Here is a 19,394-nt window from a genome sequence, read left to right on the forward strand (position 1 = left end):
TATTTATTATAATAAAATTATCAGCTCTTTATCTTTCGTACAAAGGATGCCTTCAAAACACAATTACAACCCCATAAATTTGATCATTGCCTCGATTAATTATTAGGGTAAATATCAGTAATTCAAAAGCAAAATAAAAAGTATAACTAATTTTGAATTACGTTAATTATTGTTAGAAAAAGAATAAAATTAATTCAATTATGTACTTTTGAAAATTCATAAATAAAGGTTCATACTGTTTTTATTATTATACAGATGCGAGGGAGGGTTATAAAGTTCGACCAAATTGACTTTTGTTAAGATTAGAATAAGCGTTTCAATATTTAATTTGTGTTTGATTGCAATTAATACCAAACTATCTCGTGATTTTTGGAGAAAATGGAAAAAATATCTCGTGAAGAAAGTTTTTTATACAAAAAAAATCATCTCTGATCACATGACAACATAAAAGCTGCTTTTAAAACCACTTGATTATCTCGATTCAGCCCTGAGTAAATATTTCTCTCTTCTAAACCAGAAGGAATAGCTCGGCGCAAAATGATTTAACTCCAATGACGAAATTATTTCATAAAAAATTCGATTTTAAAGACTACGTTATCCCCGTAGAAATTTCGGAGAGGTGTTTCTGAAGTTGGTTATAGAAAAAAATCAAGACGTTGTTAAATCTCACGATGGTGGAAATACGAGGGTTCAAACTTGATCAAATTTTCATGAAAAACATATGTATGTTTGAAAAATCATTCACGCCAAAATAAATGTAGGATTGTGCTGAAATCTCAGAGAAGTCTTTCCGAAGGTTAGTTGTTTATAGAAAAAAATCAGGACGTTGTAAAATTTCGCGTTGTTGGAAATACGGGGGTTCAAATTTGCTCAAATTTTCATGAAAAACATATGTATGTTTGAAAAATCACTCACGCCAAAATAAATGTAGGATTGTGCTGAAATTTCAGGGAGGTGATTCTAAAGGTTAGTTCTGTATAGAAAAAAATCAGGACGTTGTTAAATGTCGTGATATTGGAAATACGAGGATTCAAATTTGCTCAAATTTTCATGAAAAACATATGTATGTTTGGAAAATCACTCACGCCATAATATATGTAGGATTGTGCTAAAATTTCAGGGAGGTGTTTCCGAAGGTTAGTTCTGTATAGAAAAAAATCAGGACGTTGTTAAATGTCGTGATATTGGAAATACGAGGATTCAAACTCGCACAAATTTCTATAAAAAACATATGTATGTTTGGAAAATCACTCACGCCATAATAAATGTAGGATTGTGCTGAAATTTCAGGGAGGTGATTCTAAAGGTTAGTTCTGTATAGAAAAAAATCAGGACGTTGTTAAATGTCGTGATATTGGAAATACGAGGATTCAAATTTGCTCAAATTTTCATGAAAAACGTATGTATGTTTGGCAAATCACTCACGCCAAAATAAATGTAGGATTGTGCTGAAATTTCAGGGAGGTGTTTCCGAAGGTTAGTTCTGTATAGAAAAAAATCAGGACGTTGTTAAATGTCGTGATATTGGAAATACGAGGATTCAAACTCGCACAAATTTCTATAAAAAACATATGTATGTTTGAAAAATCACTCACGCCAAAATAAATGTAGGATTGTGCTGAAATTTCAGGGAGGTGATTCTAAAGGTTAGTTCTGTATAGAAAAAAATCAGGACGTTGTTAAATGTCGTGATATTGGAAATACGAGGATTCAAACTCGCACAAATTTCTATAAAAAACATATGTATGTTTGGAAAATCACTCACGCCATAATAAATGTAGGATTGTGCTGAAATTTCAGGGAGGTGTTTCCGAAGGTTAGTTCTGTATAGAAAAAAATCAGGACGTTGTTAAATGTCGTGATATTGGAAATACGAGGATTCAAACTCGCACAAATTTCTATAAAAAACATATGTATGTTTGAAAAATCACTCACGCCAAAATAAATGTAGGATTGTGCTGAAATTTCAGGGAGGTGTTTCCGAAGGTTAGTTCTGTATAGAAAAAAATCAGGACGTTGTTAAATGTCGTGATATTGGAAATACGAGGATTCAAATTTGCTCAAATTTTCATGAAAAACATATGTATGTTTGGAAAATCACTCACGCCATAATAAATGTAGGATTGTGCTGAAATTTCAGGGAGGTGTTTCCGAAGGTTAGTTCTGTATAGAAAAAAATCAGGACGTTGTTAAATGTCGTGATATTGGAAATACGAGGATTCAAACTCGCACAAATTTTCATGCAAAACATATGTATGTTTGGAAAATCACTCACGCCATAATAAATGTAGGATTGTGCTGAAATTTCAGGGAGGTGTTTCCGAAGGTTAGTTCTGTATAGAAAAAAATCAGGACGTTGTTAAATGTCGTGATATTGGAAATACGAGGATTCAAACTCGCACAAATTTCTATAAAAAACATATGTATGTTTGGAAAATCACTCACGCCATAATAAATGTAGGATTGTGCTGAAATTTCAGGGAGGTGTTTCCGAAGGTTAGTTCTGTATAGAAAAAAATCAGGACGTTGTTAAATGTCGTGATATTGGAAATACGAGGATTCAAACTCGCACAAATTTTCATGCAAAACATATGTATGTTTGGAAAATCACTCACGCCATAATAAATGTAGGATTGTGCTGAAATTTCAGGGAGGTGTTTCCGAAGGTTAGTTCTGTATAGAAAAAAATCAGGACGTTGTTAAATGTCGTGATATTGGAAATACGAGGATTCAAACTCGCACAAATTTTCATGCAAAACATATGTATGTTTGGAAAATCACTCACGCCATAATAAATGTAGGATTGTGCTGAAATTTCAGGGAGGTGTTTCCGAAGGTTAGTTCTGTATAGAAAAAAATCAGGACGTTGTTAAATGTCGTGATATTGGAAATACGAGGATTCAAACTCGCACAAATTTCTATAAAAAACATATGTATGTTTGGAAAATCACTCACGCCAAAATAAATGTAGGATTGTGCTGAAATTTCAGGGAGGTGTTTCCGAAGGTTAGTTCTGTATAGAAAAAAATCAGGACGTTGTTAAATGTCGTGATATTGGAAATACGAGGATTCAAATTTGCTCAAATTTTCATGAAAAACATATGTATGTTTGGAAAATCACTCACGCCAAAATAAATGTAGGATTGTGCTGAAATTTCAGGGAGGTGTTTCCGAAGGTTAGTTCTGTATAGAAAAAAATCAGGACGTTGTTAAATGTCGTGATATTGGAAATACGAGGATTCAAACTCGCACAAATTTCTATAAAAAACATATGTATGTTTGAAAAATCACTCACGCCAAAATAAATGTAGGATTGTGCTGAAATTTCAGGGAGGTGTTTCCGAAGGTTAGTTCTGTATAGAAAAAAATCAGGACGTTGTTAAATGTCGTGATATTGGAAATACGAGGATTCAAATTTGCTCAAATTTTCATGAAAAACATATGTATGTTTGGAAAATCACTCACGCCATAATAAATGTAGGATTGTGCTGAAATTTCAGGGAGGTGTTTCCGAAGGTTAGTTCTGTATAGAAAAAAATCAGGACGTTGTTAAATGTCGTGATATTGGAAATACGAGGATTCAAACTCGCACAAATTTTCATGCAAAACATATGTATGTTTGGAAAATCACTCACGCCATAATAAATGTAGGATTGTGCTGAAATTTCAGGGAGGTGTTTCCGAAGGTTAGTTCTGTATAGAAAAAAATCAGGACGTTGTTAAATGTCGTGATATTGGAAATACGAGGATTCAAACTCGCACAAATTTCTATAAAAAACATATGTATGTTTGGAAAATCACTCACGCCATAATAAATGTAGGATTGTGCTGAAATTTCAGGGAGGTGTTTCCGAAGGTTAGTTCTGTATAGAAAAAAATCAGGACGTTGTTAAATGTCGTGATATTGGAAATACGAGGATTCAAACTCGCACAAATTTTCATGCAAAACATATGTATGTTTGGAAAATCACTCACGCCAAAATAAATGTAGGATTGTGCTGAAATTTCAGGGAGGTGATTCTAAAGGTTAGTTCTGTATAGAAAAAAATCAGGACGTTGTTAAATGTCGTGATATTGGAAATACGAGGATTCAAATTTGCTCAAATTTTCATGAAAAACATATGTATGTTTGGAAAATCACTCACGCCAAAATAAATGTAGGATTGTGCTGAAATTTCAGGGAGGTGATTCTAAAGGTTAGTTCTGTATAGAAAAAAATCAGGACGTTGTTAAATGTCGTGATATTGGAAATACGAGGATTCAAATTTGCTCAAATTTTCATGAAAAACATATGTATGTTTGGAAAATCACTCACGCCATAATAAATGTAGGATTGTGCTGAAATTTCAGGGAGGTGTTTCCGAAGGTTAGTTCTGTATAGAAAAAAATCAGGACGTTGTTAAATGTCGTGATATTGGAAATACGAGGATTCAAACTCGCACAAATTTTCATGCAAAACATATGTATGTTTGGAAAATCACTCACGCCATAATAAATGTAGGATTGTGCTGAAATTTCAGGGAGGTGTTTCCGAAGGTTAGTTCTGTATAGAAAAAAATCAGGACGTTGTTAAATGTCGTGATATTGGAAATACGAGGATTCAAACTCGCACAAATTTCTATAAAAAACATATGTATGTTTGGAAAATCACTCACGCCAAAATAAATGTAGGATTGTGCTGAAATTTCAGGGAGGTGTTTCCGAAGGTTAGTTCTGTATAGAAAAAAATCAGGACGTTGTTAAATGTCGTGATATTGGAAATACGAGGATTCAAATTTGCTCAAATTTTCATGAAAAACATATGTATGTTTGGAAAATCACTCACGCCAAAATAAATGTAGGATTGTGCTGAAATTTCAGGGAGGTGTTTCCGAAGGTTAGTTCTGTATAGAAAAAAATCAGGACGTTGTTAAATGTCGTGATATTGGAAATACGAGGATTCAAACTCGCACAAATTTCTATAAAAAACATATGTATGTTTGAAAAATCACTCACGCCAAAATAAATGTAGGATTGTGCTGAAATTTCAGGGAGGTGTTTCCGAAGGTTAGTTCTGTATAGAAAAAAATCAGGACGTTGTTAAATGTCGTGATATTGGAAATACGAGGATTCAAATTTGCTCAAATTTTCATGAAAAACATATGTATGTTTGGAAAATCACTCACGCCATAATAAATGTAGGATTGTGCTGAAATTTCAGGGAGGTGTTTCCGAAGGTTAGTTCTGTATAGAAAAAAATCAGGACGTTGTTAAATGTCGTGATATTGGAAATACGAGGATTCAAACTCGCACAAATTTTCATGCAAAACATATGTATGTTTGGAAAATCACTCACGCCATAATAAATGTAGGATTGTGCTGAAATTTCAGGGAGGTGTTTCCGAAGGTTAGTTCTGTATAGAAAAAAATCAGGACGTTGTTAAATGTCGTGATATTGGAAATACGAGGATTCAAACTCGCACAAATTTCTATAAAAAACATATGTATGTTTGGAAAATCACTCACGCCATAATAAATGTAGGATTGTGCTGAAATTTCAGGGAGGTGTTTCCGAAGGTTAGTTCTGTATAGAAAAAAATCAGGACGTTGTTAAATGTCGTGATATTGGAAATACGAGGATTCAAATATGCTCAAATTTTCATGAAAAACATATGTATGTTTGGAAAATCACTCACGCCATAATAAATGTAGGATTGTGCTGAAATTTCAGGGAGGTGTTTCCGAAGGTTAGTTCTGTATAGAAAAAAATCAGGACGTTGTTAAATGTCGTGATATTGGAAATACGAGGATTCAAACTCGCACAAATTTCTATAAAAAACATATGTATGTTTGGAAAATCACTCACGCCATAATAAATGTAGGATTGTGCTGAAATTTCAGGGAGGTGATTCTAAAGGTTAGTTCTGTATAGAAAAAAATCAGGACGTTGTTAAATGTCGTGATATTGGAAATACGAGGATTCAAACTCGCACAAATTTCTATAAAAAACATATGTATGTTTGGAAAATCACTCACGCCATAATAAATGTAGGATTGTACTGAAATTTCAGGGAGGTGTTTCCGAAGGTTAGTTCTGTATAGAAAAAAATCAGGACGTTGTTAAATGTCGTGATATTGGAAATACGAGGATTCAAACTCGCACAAATTTCTATAAAAAACATATGTATGTTTGGAAAATCACTCACGCCATAATAAATGTAGGATTGTGCTGAAATTTCAGGGAGGTGTTTCCGAAGGTTAGTTCTGTATAGAAAAAAATCAGGACGTTGTTAAATGTCGTGATATTGGAAATACGAGGATTCAAATTTGCTCAAATTTTCATGAAAAACATATGTATGTTTGGAAAATCACTCACGCCATAATAAATGTAGGATTGTGCTAAAATTTCAGGGAGGTGTTTCCGAAGGTTAGTTCTGTATAGAAAAAAATCAGGACGTTGTTAAATGTCGTGATATTGGAAATACGAGGATTCAAATTTGCTCAAATTTTCATGAAAAACATATGTATGTTTGGAAAATCACTCACGCCATAATAAATGTAGGATTGTGCTAAAATTTCAGGGAGGTGTTTCCGAAGGTTAGTTCTGTATAGAAAAAAATCAGGACGTTGTTAAATGTCGTGATATTGGAAATACGAGGATTCAAATTTGCTCAAATTTTCATGAAAAACATATGTATGTTTGGAAAATCACTCACGCCATAATAAATGTAGGATTGTGCTAAAATTTCAGGGAGGTGTTTCCGAAGGTTAGTTCTGTATAGAAAAAAATCAGGACGTTGTTAAATGTCGTGATATTGGAAATACGAGGATTCAAATTTGCTCAAATTTTCATGAAAAACATATGTATGTTTGGAAAATCACTCACGCCATAATAAATGTAGGATTGTGCTGAAATTTCAGGGAGGTGTTTCCGAAGGTTAGTTCTGTATAGAAAAAAATCAGGACGTTGTTAAAAGTCGTGATATTGGAAATACGAGGATTCAAACTCGCACAAATTTCTATAAAAAACATATGTATGTTTGGAAAATCACTCACGCCATAATAAATGTAGGATTGTGCTGAAATTTCAGGGAGGTGATTCTAAAGGTTAGTTCTGTATAGAAAAAAATCAGGACGTTTTTAAATGTCGTGATATTGGAAATACGAGGATTCAAATTTGCTCAAATTTTCATGAAAAACATATGTATGTTTGGAAAATCACTCACGCCATAATAAATGTAGGATTGTGCTAAAATTTCAGGGAGGTGTTTCCGAAGGTTAGTTCTGTATAGAAAAAAATCAGGACGTTGTTAAATGTCGTGATATTGGAAATACGAGGATTCAAATTTGCTCAAATTTTCATGAAAAACATATGTATGTTTGGAAAATCACTCACGCCATAATAAATGTAGGATTGTGCTAAAATTTCAGGGAGGTGTTTCCGAAGGTTAGTTCTGTATAGAAAAAAATCAGGACGTTGTTAAATGTCGTGATATTGGAAATACGAGGATTCAAATTTGCTCAAATTTTCATGAAAAACATATGTATGTTTGGAAAATCACTCACGCCATAATAAATGTAGGATTGTGCTGAAATTTCAGGGAGGTGATTCTAAAGGTTAGTTCTGTATAGAAAAAAATCAGGACGTTTTTAAATGTCGTGATATTGGAAATACGAGGATTCAAATTTGCTCAAATTTTCATGAAAAACATATGTATGTTTGGAAAATCACTCACGCCATAATAAATGTAGGATTGTGCTAAAATTTCAGGGAGGTGTTTCCGAAGGTTAGTTCTGTATAGAAAAAAATCAGGACGTTGTTAAATGTCGTGATATTGGAAATACGAGGATTCAAATTTGCTCAAATTTTCATGAAAAACATATGTATGTTTGGAAAATCACTCACGCCATAATAAATGTAGGATTGTGCTAAAATTTCAGGGAGGTGTTTCCGAAGGTTAGTTCTGTATAGAAAAAAATCAGGACGTTGTTAAATGTCGTGATATTGGAAATACGAGGATTCAAATTTGCTCAAATTTTCATGAAAAACATATGTATGTTTGGAAAATCACTCACGCCATAATAAATGTAGGATTGTGCTGAAATTTCAGGGAGGTGATTCTAAAGGTTAGTTCTGTATAGAAAAAAATCAGGACGTTTTTAAATGTCGTGATATTGGAAATACGAGGATTCAAATTTGCTCAAATTTTCATGAAAAACATATGTATGTTTGGAAAATCACTCACGCCATAATAAATGTAGGATTGTGCTAAAATTTCAGGGAGGTGTTTCCGAAGGTTAGTTCTGTATAGAAAAAAATCAGGACGTTGTTAAATGTCGTGATATTGGAAATACGAGGATTCAAATTTGCTCAAATTTTCATGAAAAACATATGTATGTTTGGAAAATCACTCACGCCATAATAAATGTAGGATTGTGCTAAAATTTCAGGGAGGTGTTTCCGAAGGTTAGTTCTGTATAGAAAAAAATCAGGACGTTGTTAAATGTCGTGATATTGGAAATACGAGGATCCAAATTTGCTCAAATTTTCATGAAAAACATATGTATGTTTGGAAAATCACTCACGCCATAATAAATGTAGGATTGTGCTGAAATTTCAGGGAGGTGTTTCCGAAGGTTAGTTCTGTATAGAAAAAAATCAGGACGTTGTTAAATGTCGTGATATTGGAAATACGAGGATTCAAATTTGCTCAAATTTTCATGAAAAACATATGTATGTTTGGAAAATCACTCACGCCATAATAAATGTAGGATTGTGCTAAAATTTCAGGGAGGTGTTTCCGAAGGTTAGTTCTGTATAGAAAAAAATCAGGACGTTGTTAAATGTCGTGATATTGGAAATACGAGGATTCAAATTTGCTCAAATTTTCATGAAAAACATATGTATGTTTGGAAAATCACTCACGCCATAATAAATGTAGGATTGTGCTGAAATTTCAGGGAGGTGTTTCCGAAGGTTAGTTCTGTATAGAAAAAAATCAGGACGTTGTTAAATGTCGTGATATTGGAAATACGAGGATTCAAACTCGCACAAATTTCTATAAAAAACATATGTATGTTTGGAAAATCACTCACGCCATAATAAATGTAGGATTGTGCTGAAATTTCAGGGAGGTGATTCTAAAGGTTAGTTCTGTATAGAAAAAAATCAGGACGTTGTTAAATGTCGTGATATTGGAAATGCGAGGATTCAAATTTGCTCAAATTTTCATGAAAAACATATGTATGTTTGGAAAATCACTCACGCCAAAATAAATGTAGGATTGTGCTGAAATCTCAGAGAAGTGTTTCCGAAGGTTAGTTGTTTATAGAAAAAAATCAGGACGTTGTAAAATTTCGCGATGTTGGAAATACGAGGGTTCAAATTTGCTCAAATTTTCATGAAAAACATAGGTATGTTTGAAAAATTATTCACTCCAAAATAAATGTAGGATTGTGCTCAAATTTCAAGAAAGTGTTTCCGAAGGTTAGTTCTCTATAGAAAAAAATCAGGACGTTGTTAAATGTCGTGATATTGGAAATACGAGGATTCAAACTCGCACAAATTTCCATAAAAAACATATGTATGTTTGAAAAATCACTCATGCCAAAATAAATGTAGAATTGTGTTGAAATTTCAGGGAGGTGATTCTAAAGGTTAGTTGTGTACAGAAAAAAATCAAGACGCTAGTAGGCTCCACAGTATTGGATGCGTCTATACAAAAGTTTGTGTCATAATCAAATAGTCAAGTGCTTATCGACTAGACCTCGTATACTGCTTTCGATTTTTCTTTATTTATATTTTGTGATTCCATAAATGAAGTTAGTATGGTTTTTAAGAAATTTGTCGCAAAATTTCCACTCAACGCTTTGCTCCTGTATAATTTAAGAAATATAAAATTAAGGAATTTGACTATCATCCATATATGTAGACCCTTTTGTCCTATATCGAATGGTAAAGTGGATCTTTTCTCACTTGAAGGACTATGCAAAGTATCAAACAGTTCCGACCTCAGAATTTATATGCCGGGGCGCTCATAATACTCATTCACACGGCATAAATAGTGAATTTTACTAGTTTACACATATTCTTAGTAAGTTATAGTACCGCAAAAAACCCGTGTACCCGGAAGCGTTCAAATCCAAAAATATACAAAATATTTAATTTGGTTTTATTTTATAGTTGCATCAAAATTTAAGCGATGAAATGAAGCTAATTCATAACAATGTAACAATATATTTCGGGAAATCAAATGTCGTGCACCAAAATAACGAAATTCAATATCCTTGATTTAAATCTAGTTAAAAATCTGAAATCCCTTCTCCGGCTTCAGATTTAAACGTCTGGAAATTTATCAGATCCGTATCGGGACGACTTATAAATGTTTTTTTCGTAACTAGTTTGAAAAATCCATCTGTACGAGGTCTAGTTATCAAATAAAGACACTTAAGTCAAATATATGTCACTTTTTAATCGACATACAACGTTTTTCGATAATATGTTGTGTATAGTTGTACAAAAACAATAGTAGGATTAGTATTTGAGGACTGCAGACAATTCACACTTTTCCAGATAAATTTCCTTATCCTTCCCTGTGTAATCCAGTCGTTTAGTTTGCCTGATAATATTAATTTAGTTGGAAATGACGAGAAACTCGTTTATCTAAGAATACGATTAAAAATTTAATTCTTTATGACTTTAAATTATAAAATCTTTATATAAAACTGTAATTAAATCTTCTCGACACGTCATAGTGAAAATAATGAACGATGATGGTGGTATCCGTAGTTGTGCAATTATGATGCTCCTTAGTAGGAATCCCTTTTGAGCCGATGTGAGGGATAGGGGTAAAGGGCATATATCCGTTAGTAATTGTGTTATAGAGATCAGTAAGCTTGGTAATAATCAGAGTCGGTTTCAGTTGAAAATGTAACAAATTAAAAATGAAATTAATCAGCTGCATAATCGGTATGTGAAAATATTCGAATTCAAACAGCAACGGCGGTAGAATAGTAATTTTTTTAGCCATTTCGATATTTGTGTTTTGCTAATTGAATAAATAAATCGAATACTTGGATGTTTATAACCATATAGGGGGTGAAAGGGGTTATAAACTGTTTTTGCGATTTAAGACTTGAATATTCATTATAAAAACTGAAGTTGTGTATAAGATTTGTAGGTAATTAAGAGTTCTACAACGTTTGTTTCGATTTTCAACGTAACCTCAAAATTGTTTATTAAAATGCCAAAAAAAATAACTTATCCGGAAAAAATTGGCAAGAAATTTCCAATTTTTGAAACTTTTTATAGGGTATGATGCCAAATTTCATGAAATATTATACTCCAAGCAAGAGAGGAGGGATATGATATGTTTATCATTGGATTAGATTGATTCTGGTTGGCCCTGACATAGGATTCGCTTCCTCTGCAGAGTTTCGCTTACTTTAAAGTGGTTACGCGTTTGTGTTGTCGGCTGTCGCGGATACATAGGATTCGATTGTTTCTGGCTAGCCCTCTTCGTAGGGTTGGATTTGTTTTAAAGTAGTGTCCTGCGCGTGGGTTGAGGGTCCGTCTCCCGTGGTAATATTACTTATGATATCTTATTGCGACATGAAAACAGTTAGATAAAATTAAAAGGTATGCTAGTACAGATATAGCCATTATCAGGTTAAAGAAAAACCCCAGAAAAATTGTAATCTACAATGTCTGATTTTGAATTTACCATATTTCAACTTTATTTTGTTGAAAAATTTGTCTAAATTGAAGTTTCATTATTCTTCTAACCTAGTGCCATACTTGATATAACCGATCGAGTTTCCAGAATATAGACGCCAATTTATTTACTCCAATAAATTCGCTGCTGGGTCGCTTTAGTATCTTGTTGACCTATATTTGGCGTTCATAGAATTTCTTGTGATACGAAAAAAATTAATGTTTAATTTTCGACTTTCGATGTAATCGTTTTTTTAACGATTATTAAAAATGATTCTTATGACGTTTAGAATTTGTTCCCAAAATCATATTTTTTATGTCAAACATCTAATGAGAAAATTCATATAAAATTATCTGAAATTCCTACAAAAAAATTCATTAAGGTTATATAATATTATATTTGTAATTGTTTTTCGACTGAAAGTACTGACAAATTTGACGATTTTGAGCTAAAACCTTAAATTAACTTGGGCTGTTTTTATTTTCTACATTCTTGAAGTTTTTGGGATACCGAATAAGTCTAACCACTCTTATCAAATTGACGGGCACTGATTTTAGAAATTTTGGGACTTGAAACACAAAAAAATTTGAAACGTGAATAACTCAAACACTATGAGGAACTCGAAAAAACTACTTTAATAAAAAAAGTAAATAGAAAATTCTCTACAAAAAAGTATCCCAGGTATTTGTTCCTAACCTCAAAATTTTCACCTTGAAATGAATGAAATTTCACCAAAAATATTTTGAATCGCGAATAACTCGAAAACTACGAGGAATTCGAAAAAAAGTGTTGGAGAAAAAAATGTACAGCTCAATATTCCCTACAGATTGGTCCTGAAGCATTTTTTCCTAACCTTAAAATTTTCACCGTAAAATTAGTTATGTACTCAAAACATTTTGAATTGCGGATAACTCGAAAACTATGAGAAATTCGAAAAAAAACTGCCGTAACGAAAAATTTAGAGTACAAAGTTCTCTACAAAAAAGTATCCCAGGTATTTGTTCCTAACATCAAAATTTTCACCTTAAATGGGTTTATACAATCAAAAATATTATTAATCGCGAATGATTCGAAAACTACGAGGAATTCGAAAAAAGTGCTAGAGCATAAAATTTAGAGCACAAAATTGAAGGAGATTTACTCAGAAATAATGGCTCGAAGGAAAAAATGACTAGATATCTTTTTTGTAGAAAATTTTATGCTCTACATTTTTTGTTCGAGCAGCTTTTTTCGAATTTCTCTTAATTTTAGAGTTATTCGCTATTCGTTCGAATCATAAACCAATTTAAAAAGCCGGACATCAGGGCTAAAGATAAATGGATTATACGGCCTTAAAAACGCTAAACTAACGTGATTTTAATATGCGCAAGACAGATACGAAAATATAATCCTTATGTAGGGTGTTCCGGGCCAGGAGCGGCTCATGCCCAATGGTTAACAATCTGTAACTTTTGTAGGGTACAATCTAAAAATAACAAAAATGAATTTTTCAATCGATTTTTTAATAAAAAGGTTTTCTTTGTTTAACTCGATAAAATTTATGTTTTAGGAGATATGTGGATCTTCAGATCATTGTACATGCCAACGTTCACCATAAAGAGACATTCTGAAGAAAATTATCATAAATTGTATGAGAATTTTTGTTTTGTCACAGCATAATTTTCACGTCGTCTACTCATTCCGGAATATATTTTTTTTGACCAACTTTTCATTTTCTTCTCTTTCTCTTTTCTTTCTGTTTTTTTTGCCAATTTTTGAAAGTATGAACAAAAAATCTGAAATTTGAAATGTTTTTTACTTTTAAGAATAAAAAAAAGAAAAATTTATATTTTTCAATTATTTATAAGTTTTCTAATATCGAAGATTACAAATATGTAAAAAATTACTCTATAGGATATGATATGGGAAAAAATTATTTTTTTACTAAAAAAAATTATTTTTCACTAAAAAAAAAATTTTCGAAAAACTGTTCACTTCTACATAAAATGAAATGTAATTGTTACAGACAAAACTTATCGTCTACCTGGAACGTTTCAGTAAAATAGCCGACAATTCGGTAAATTGTGGTCCTGTGTTAAATTGGCTTCAAATGGACAACAAAGGACATAGATTGTTGGTGCCGAGCGAGGAAAGTCGATCGATCAACACGCCGGCCGTAGCTGCCGCTTACAGTGTGCGTAGATATGTCTCGCAGGTAAATATTCCATTTTAAAAAAACCTTTTTGAACGTAAAATTCGCATCGGCATCTTTCATATCGTTCGAAATGAATTATTAACTGCAAATATATACATCTACACAGATACAAATTTCTCTATAAGAAACACGAAAATGTAACTCGTGTGACCGACACACAGATGGCGCTGCCACTATCAAATCCGTATGACGTTTACGATGTACCAACTTTCAAAAGACTATGTGTAAAATTGATATTCCGATAAGTCACTTTTGTTTGTGTGTTGATTTATCATTGCTTCTTGATGAAAAAAATTACTGTACAAGCTCAGCAAAGGCTTCAAAAGTTTTATCCGGACTTCGAAAAGAATCGTTTGTTATTGGTTTGCTAAATTTAAACGTGGTCGTAGAGACACCAATGATGGTGAATGTTCTGGTCGTTCAATTGAGATGGTTACTCAAGAAAACATCAAAAAAGTCTACAAATTGGTTATATCTAATCGTAAATTGAAACTTCGTGAGGCCGTAAAAATATCAGAAAGCACTGTGTTTACTATTATGCATGAACATTTTACCATGAGACAGCTTTTTTCAAAGTGGGAGACGCGTTTACTCACAATCGATCAAAGACAACAACGTGTTGATGATTCCAGTGTTTGGACACGTAATAAATCAGATTTTTTGCGTCGATATGTGACATTGGATGAAACACGGATCAATCACTACACTCCGGAATCAAAAACGATCATCATGTGAGTGGACTGCAGCAGCTATTGAACCATGTCCGAAGCTTCCGAACACACAACAATCAGCTGGGAAGATTATGGCTCCAGTATTTTGGGATGCGCATGGAATATTGTCCATCGACTATCTTCAAAAGGGAGAGGCAATCAATAGCGAATACTACATAGAGTTGTTGAGCCGTTTGAATGCAAGAATCAAGGTAAAAAGGCCTCATATGTCACAGAAGAACCCACTGTTTCACCAAGACAATGCATCGATTCACAATTCTTGGCAACGATGGTTAAATTAAACGAATTACATTTCGAATCGCTTACTCATCCACCGTATACTCCTTATCTGGTCCCCAGTGACCACAGGTTATTTGCTGATCTCAAACAAATGCTCGCTGATAAGAAATTCAGCTGAATTGAAGAAGTAACTGCTGAAACTGAAGCCTATTGTGAGGCAAAGGACAAATCCTTCTTCAATCACGGCATGGGGAAGCTAGAGAAGCGTTGGAAAGACAACTTTTAAACGTAAAAAGATTCACGGAATGTCAGCGTAACCTCGAAACACAATCATAATTTAATTATAACATAGTGTAACGGGTACACAGTCGCTCATCGCCTGACGACGCCAGTAAGAGTTAATGTAATTGAAACTATTTAAATAATAGTGGGTAGCTCTATCTATGAGGTAAACGTTGAATTATGTTCAAGATGTTTCTGTGGCTGTTACAAGAACAGATTCTATTATGTTCTGGAACATAGCAAAAGCCTATATATGGCAAGAGCTCACGGTAGCAATCCAGGCGGTTTAATAAGATAATTACAAAATAATTGTAGTTTAATAACGTTTTAAGTGTTAATTAATTAACTTGTACAAGTTTATCGGTGAACCTCGCCCGGGAAACATTATAATATCTTTAGGTGTTTTAGTACTCATCCTTTGAAAACCCTTTTTTTCAATTACTCTTGCAGGCTCGAGATGAATTGAATTTAGAAGTAGGTGATATGATTTCCGTCATTGATATGGCCAGTCCAGGAGAATCGATGTGGTGGAGAGGAAAGAGGGGATTCCAAGTGGGATTTTTTCCGCAACACTGTGTTCATATCATCGGAGATAAAGTACCGAGAAATATGCCTCTACCGCCACCTGTCGTTGGGTAATAAATATTATTTTTTTATCGAATTTTTAGCATGATTTCGCATGTTTTTTTATTGTCTTACAGAGACGCGTATTCACCGTTGTCGCTTTAATAAAAAAAATACCGCTCACGCTTTATAATAAATATACACTGTGTCGCCTTAATGTGCAGAGATGTTTGGGGTAGCTAGGCCACCAGATTTAACCCCGTTAGATAATTTCTTTTAGGGTCATTTGAAAGAGAATGTATACAAACAAGGGCCGCTTACAAACGTCCAACTTTTTGGAAATTTTTGATAACTAATCGATTAATTTTCGTTATAAAAATTTAGGTACTTTGCTCTAGAGTGTGATTCAAATTTCAAAGGATGAAAATTTTAAAAAATATTGATCGTATTTTAATTTTTAAACCATACAGAACTTTTTACGAAGAAAATTTTTTTTCATAATATTAACAATAAAAACTTTCCCGTATGGTACGACCTTAAGTGGACACAGTGTATAAAAATAAATGATGTATCGTCACTTCTATTTTGAATTGAAAAAAATCGTAATAACCAAAATATTGTAAATTTTCAAATTTTTGGTGACATGAAAGCATATGAGGCACCCTACCGAACAATAAAAAAAAGTGCCAAGAAAGAAGTTGAATAGGGGTAAAAACAGTTACAATGACAATCTACAGGCGTTGAGTCGGGCAAAAACACTTCTAGGAAACTATAATCAGAGAAGATCTGCTGAATGTATCAATCTGAAGACGCTAGACTTTACACATAATACCGCGTGCAGATTCTGATGCACGGAGGAGGAGACCTCTACCCAGATACTACGGAATTCCAAAGCACCTGACGAAGATCTCTTTCAGTTAGAACAATAGAGTATTTGTTATTGTCAAGGGTGCTCTAAGTTTTGGTTACTTAACAGTTGCTGTTTTTTTTTTTGGAAAAATCACTTCATTTCCAAGGGGATACATACTGAACACACTGTTTACACTATCACTACACCAACACTCACGATTACACCGTCTAACCCGCGTTTTGATTACCAAGTTATCATCTTCAGAGACTGAACATCACCACTCGGTACCAAAAATCCCAATTTATTTGAAGAGAATAAATTTTTTGAAGTGTACTAATGTTCTATAACTTTTTGAATATTTAATATTTTTAAGATAATATTCTATGTTGTACCCTCGCTTTTAAGGACACATCTGCTTTTCTAAACCGTCCTTTTTCAGCATTAACTTTAAATTGTTAATAATGGAGATAGAGCAACCGAAAATAAGGCTTTTTCATTAGAAACTTCCTCGTCTTTGAAAATATTTTATTTAAAATCCTCATTTATTGACAGTTTTTGAAATATTCCCTGAAAACTACACAAATTTTTCCATCTATAACTTTCGCAATTGTTTATATACTATAAAATAGTTTTTTCTAAAAAATCCAAATCTAATGAGCCGTCATATGTATTTCCACCCTTATTTATAACTTCTTATTTTATAACTAAAATATGTCAAAATGATATAATAATAGATATTTTTGTTGGTTTGATTTGATTTTGTCAAATATAATCATTAAAAAAAATAGACCTCCAAGTAATTTACTTTCCACCAAAATAAACCTATTTTATATCAAATATCACTGAGATGACAATTCAAAAAATTCTCAGTGAAATTGAATAAATGATGAACACACTACCCCAACACTTACAATAGGACTATATGATGCGCGTTTCGATAATAAAGTAATCGTCTTCAGAGACTGATAGTAGATTGTTGACTTTCAGTCGCTGAAGATGATAACTAGGTCACCGAAACGCATTTCAGACATTGTATTGTTTCAGAAACACCATCTCAGTCTTTAATCTACTGAAATTTTCAAAAAATTGTGAGTTTCTATTGGTTTGTTTTTAAAAATTAAACAGGGAGCTTTGTGGGGTTATCGTTATCGTTTTTTATTTCAACCTCCGATGGGCTATAAATAAAAAACAAGTTCATATAAAACAATAATTTTAATACCAAAAAATTGGTAAAGTTATGGTTACTTACAAAACAGATCTTGGAAATTTCGTAGACAACTGTCAACTTCCTGAACCAGGTCATCTGAAACAACAGATTTGCGTCCTTGGCCCCTTCCTTCACGCACGTCATTACGACCATCTTTAAACTTCGATACCATTCACGCACAACACCATCACTCATGAAGTTTTCCACATGCACACCACCGATTCTCTGATGGATTTCTGCACCACTATGGCCTTCAGCTTGTAGAAAACGAATCACACTTGGCGGGAGTATCAATAATGGCGAACATGTTTACGTGGCTGTAGCACAACGCCGAATGATACCTGAATGTAAAAAATGGCGGAGTGTGTAGTGCGAGATCTTCGCAATCTCTTACAGCGTATACCCCCTTTCTTCTACCCGCGTAGTGTCTGCACGGAGCGATCGGAGGTTGAAAAAAACGGCCTTAGTATATATAAGAGGTACCATCGAACCTTCCAATTTAAAATAACAATTGGTTGATTTAATAATCGCTTACACTTATATAGTCTTTCAAGGAACTCCTCGATTCCTTATACCACTTAAAATGAGTTAAAAAAATTGTATATATAACGTTTCAAGTAGAAGGTAAAACTTTCTATATTAGAATTTAATAAATATCCAAAAAAAGTGTCAAAAAATAAAAAAAAATTAGTTCAAACACGTAAATAAAAATATATAAAATGCATATTTATGAGTAGAGATAACCTACAGTGCTTGGATAGCAAAATTAAGGAAAAAAGAGAAGATGAAGAAAGTATAATTAACGATATTGAGAAAATTAGTCTAGTTAAAACAGTAAAGGGATAAACATTTTTAAAAGAAGTGAAGAATGGAAATTAATTAACGTGGAAGAAGAAGAAAGTAAAAGACAGAAAGTTGCAGAGCAAAATCTAATGAAAACATGTAGATGAACAGCATTCCATGATAAACGGATCCCTTTAGGGTGTGACCAACAAATCCGTGTATAATAAAATAAATTTGTCTTGCGCTTTATTCGACTAAAGAAAAAAAATTAACTTTGCGGTGTTTTTCGTTTTTGTAGGTCTTTAGCATTAACACCGATTAAACCAGTTTTGAGAAGACACGGTAAACTGATCACATTCTTTAGGAGTTTTATTTTGAACAGGCCATCCAGGAGGAGATTGAAACAATCAGGAATTTTGAAAGAGAGAGTATTCGGTTGCGATCTCGGGGAGCACCTGCTCAATTCGGGCAATGACGTACCGATGGTGTTGAAATGTTGCGCCGAATTCATCGAGAAGCACGGAATCGTCGATGGAATTTACAGGTAAGTGGATACTAATAACCATACAAATTACTTTATCAGCTTGTATCTCATAAATTATTCCTCTATACTAGGAAATTTAGGTTAATATAATTCCATTCTACGAAGTTACGTTAGTTATTTGGAAAGGAATTTTTAATATTGCAGATTATCCGGAGTTACTTCAAATATTCAGAAACTCAGAAATGCTTTCGATGAAGACAGAATACCTAATTTGTGTACAGAAGATATTCTGCAAGATATTCACTCGGTTGCATCTCTTTTGAAAATGTACTTTAGGTGAGTTACTTCATAAATAATTCAAGTTGAAGCGGCGGCGGTTATATTTCA

The 19,394-nt window shown here is 33.1% G+C and overlaps 1 protein-coding gene across 3 annotated transcripts in view; it reads left to right on the plus strand.

Moving 5' to 3' along the window:
- LOC130442839 (GTPase-activating protein CdGAPr) overlaps positions 1 to 19,394 on the plus strand; it is a 97,284-nt gene that overhangs the window by 47,024 nt on the left and 30,866 nt on the right. For 2 of the 3 annotated variants that reach the window (XM_056777203.1, XM_056777202.1), the window contains exons 4-7: positions 13,699 to 13,887; positions 15,570 to 15,754; positions 18,822 to 19,067; positions 19,212 to 19,343. In XM_056777203.1, the coding sequence (XP_056633181.1) occupies positions 13,699 to 13,887; positions 15,570 to 15,754; positions 18,822 to 19,067; positions 19,212 to 19,343 (752 nt within the window). The remainder of the gene's footprint in view (positions 1 to 13,698; positions 13,888 to 15,569; positions 15,755 to 18,821; positions 19,068 to 19,211; positions 19,344 to 19,394) is intronic. The other variant, XM_056777204.1, reaches the window with a different exon arrangement.

The sequence above is a fragment of the Diorhabda sublineata genome, chromosome 4, assembly GCF_026230105.1.
Source record: "Diorhabda sublineata isolate icDioSubl1.1 chromosome 4, icDioSubl1.1, whole genome shotgun sequence".
In the NCBI taxonomy this organism is placed as follows: Eukaryota; Metazoa; Arthropoda; class Insecta; order Coleoptera; family Chrysomelidae; genus Diorhabda; species Diorhabda sublineata.